At 53.9% G+C, this 2,280-nt stretch overlaps 1 protein-coding gene across 1 annotated transcript in view; it reads right to left on the bottom strand.

The window, feature by feature from the left end:
* Positions 1-2,280, bottom strand: part of UROS (uroporphyrinogen III synthase) — a 21,920-nt gene that overhangs the window by 16,726 nt on the left and 2,914 nt on the right. The window contains exons 3-4 of the mRNA XM_019654189.1: positions 2,175-2,258; positions 421-517 (exon numbers count right to left, since the gene is read on the bottom strand). Of these exons, the coding sequence (XP_019509734.1) occupies positions 421-517; positions 2,175-2,258 (181 nt within the window). The remainder of the gene's footprint in view (positions 1-420; positions 518-2,174; positions 2,259-2,280) is intronic.

Here is a 2,280-nt window from a genome sequence, read left to right as displayed (position 1 = left end):
CGTTTGAGGAAAGAGACAGGTGCCAATATACTGAGGGGAGATGTGACCACCTGGCAGGTGAACATTTAGAGGCCTGCTCAGTGACATCCATCTGGGAGTTTAGGAGGCAGCAATGTCTCCTGTGTCCCAAGGTGGGTCTGTGACATGGCACCACGAAGCGCCCACTCCTGTCAGGAGGCTCACAGGTTGACATGTCCTTGTGTGGGACATCAAGCGACAGCTCCTAAGAAGAAAGGTCATTTTGTGCTCCCGCCAAAGGTCACATAAATGTGAAGTAACTTGGCGCCTCAATACTCCCTGAGCTAAAAGTGACTGCAATTTTTCACACCTGAAGGACCCGTATCTGCAATCTAGTACCGCCAAGGGGAGAAGGCAGAGTGAAGGCGAGTCCAGTGGAACTCACGGCAGGCCCCGCCTCACCTTCAGTTTTGCTGTCTTCCTCCAAACACAGCTCCACAGCTTCCGCTGCTCGGGGGCTGGTAAAAATGAGTCCTCCATAGCCTTCTGGGTGAGACAGCTGCACACCAAACAACAACGGCATTTTATATGAAGGCTAAGCTCACCACTTCCCAGAATCCCAAATGCTCAGAGGCGTAGCAGGCAAACGGATTCATTCCGTGCATTCACCCGTCCGTCCATATTATTGAGCATCTGCTCAATATTTGCGGAGAGCTGACCGAGGGCCTGGACCTATCCTAGGCCTTTAGGAATACAGGTGGATCCATTATTCCTGGCATTTCCCTCAAGCAGCTCAGTCGAGGGAGACACAGGCAGGTACAGTGAAGCGTGGTGGGTGTAACCAGGGCAGAGAGGGGCAATGGGTCTCAGCCTGGGCTTGGGCAGGGTGCCGGCAGGAGGGGAGACCTGACCTGCGTCTGCGATAGAACTTGAATATTCAAGGGGCCCTGTCCACACTGAAGCCCTGATTTTCAAAGAAAATGAGAGTGATAAGACCTGCTGAGCATTTATTCTGAGCCAGGTGCTGGGCTGTTTCATACGGACCCTTTGCTGAGTTGTCCAAGTTCCCTGTGAGGTGGGGGCACAACTCTCACCTCCTAGATTAAGCACACAGGCGTGGAGAGGCGAGTGGTGAGTGTCCCCGGGGACCCCCAAGCCCGCGCTCACTGCACAACCAGGGCCTGATGGGGGGCTCAGCAAACCCCTCGTGGAGCAGGTTGGCTGGTGCCGAGGGACAGGCTCCTGTGGGGACCTCAGGGTTTTTCTGACCACGAGGTCCTGGAAATGATCTCAAAGGATGATGTCTCTGGTTCCCCTTTAAAGCTGCTTACGGAAGAGCGTGCCAACTTGAGCCCCCTACATCGTTCCCTCTGCGCACAAAGCCAGGGCATGGGAACATGAGAAATGCCAGCTCAATGGCGGCAGGACTGAATGAAGAACTGATATCCGCTCAACGCGAAAGAAGAAAACAGGAAGCTTCCCAAAGAGTGATGGGCATGCCTGTGACGTGCAGAGCACGAGGGTGAACCTGGTGCTAATGCGCCGTGGAGCCCAGTGAGCAGGACCAGGCACCCTGGTTCCATGAAAGCACCCTGGCTCCTGGCCCACTGTCCAGAAAGGAGCTCCTGGGGAGAGACCCTGAGGTGTCTGGGTGCACAGTGGTGGGGTTGCCTGGGCACTGACTCTTTACCCTGAAATAACTGAAAGGCTTTACTGGGATCGTCCCTGGTGATATGATCACTCCCACACCTGGCCACAGAGCTGATGCTGTAGGGAGACTGCCTCTTACTTGCTGGAGGCCTCCGCCGAGTTGCCCAACCTGGGACCTCAATCTCTAACACGGGAAAACCAACACCTGTGCGGCCACTTTGCACAGGTCGGGCAGGGTGGGCTAACAGAGAGGATGAATATGAAAGGTCTGCACTGCTGAGAATGGTGCAGGGCTGGTGCCCTCCCCACGACCTGCTCTCCTGGGCCTCCTCACAAAACCCCTCCTCCAAGCCAGGGCGGCTTTTTGGTGGAGCTGATGGAGGCTCAGGCAGAGAACCCAACAGCAGCTGAACCCTGGAGCCAGGTGAGGCTGTGCTGCCATTTTGAAGTTTGGTACTGAAATCAGGGAAGTAAGAAAATTTTTCTGGCTTAGGTTGGCGCGGATTCTCAGAAACCAAATGTGTCACACTTAGAAATTACAGTGCTCAGACACTGACGGACCTTACCTTCTCCGAGAAACTGGGAAGAGACAAAAACTCAAATGATAAAACAGGGATCAAAGTGGCTTCAAGTCCATATAATCCTAATTCCTGCAAATAAAAGAATATAGTT

The sequence above is a fragment of the Hipposideros armiger genome, unplaced genomic scaffold (assembly GCF_001890085.2).
Source record: "Hipposideros armiger isolate ML-2016 unplaced genomic scaffold, ASM189008v1 scaffold_216, whole genome shotgun sequence".
In the NCBI taxonomy this organism is placed as follows: domain Eukaryota; kingdom Metazoa; phylum Chordata; class Mammalia; order Chiroptera; family Hipposideridae; genus Hipposideros; species Hipposideros armiger.
The sequence above is the reverse complement of the archived record's forward strand: the minus strand, read 5'-3'. Positions and strand labels throughout refer to the sequence as shown.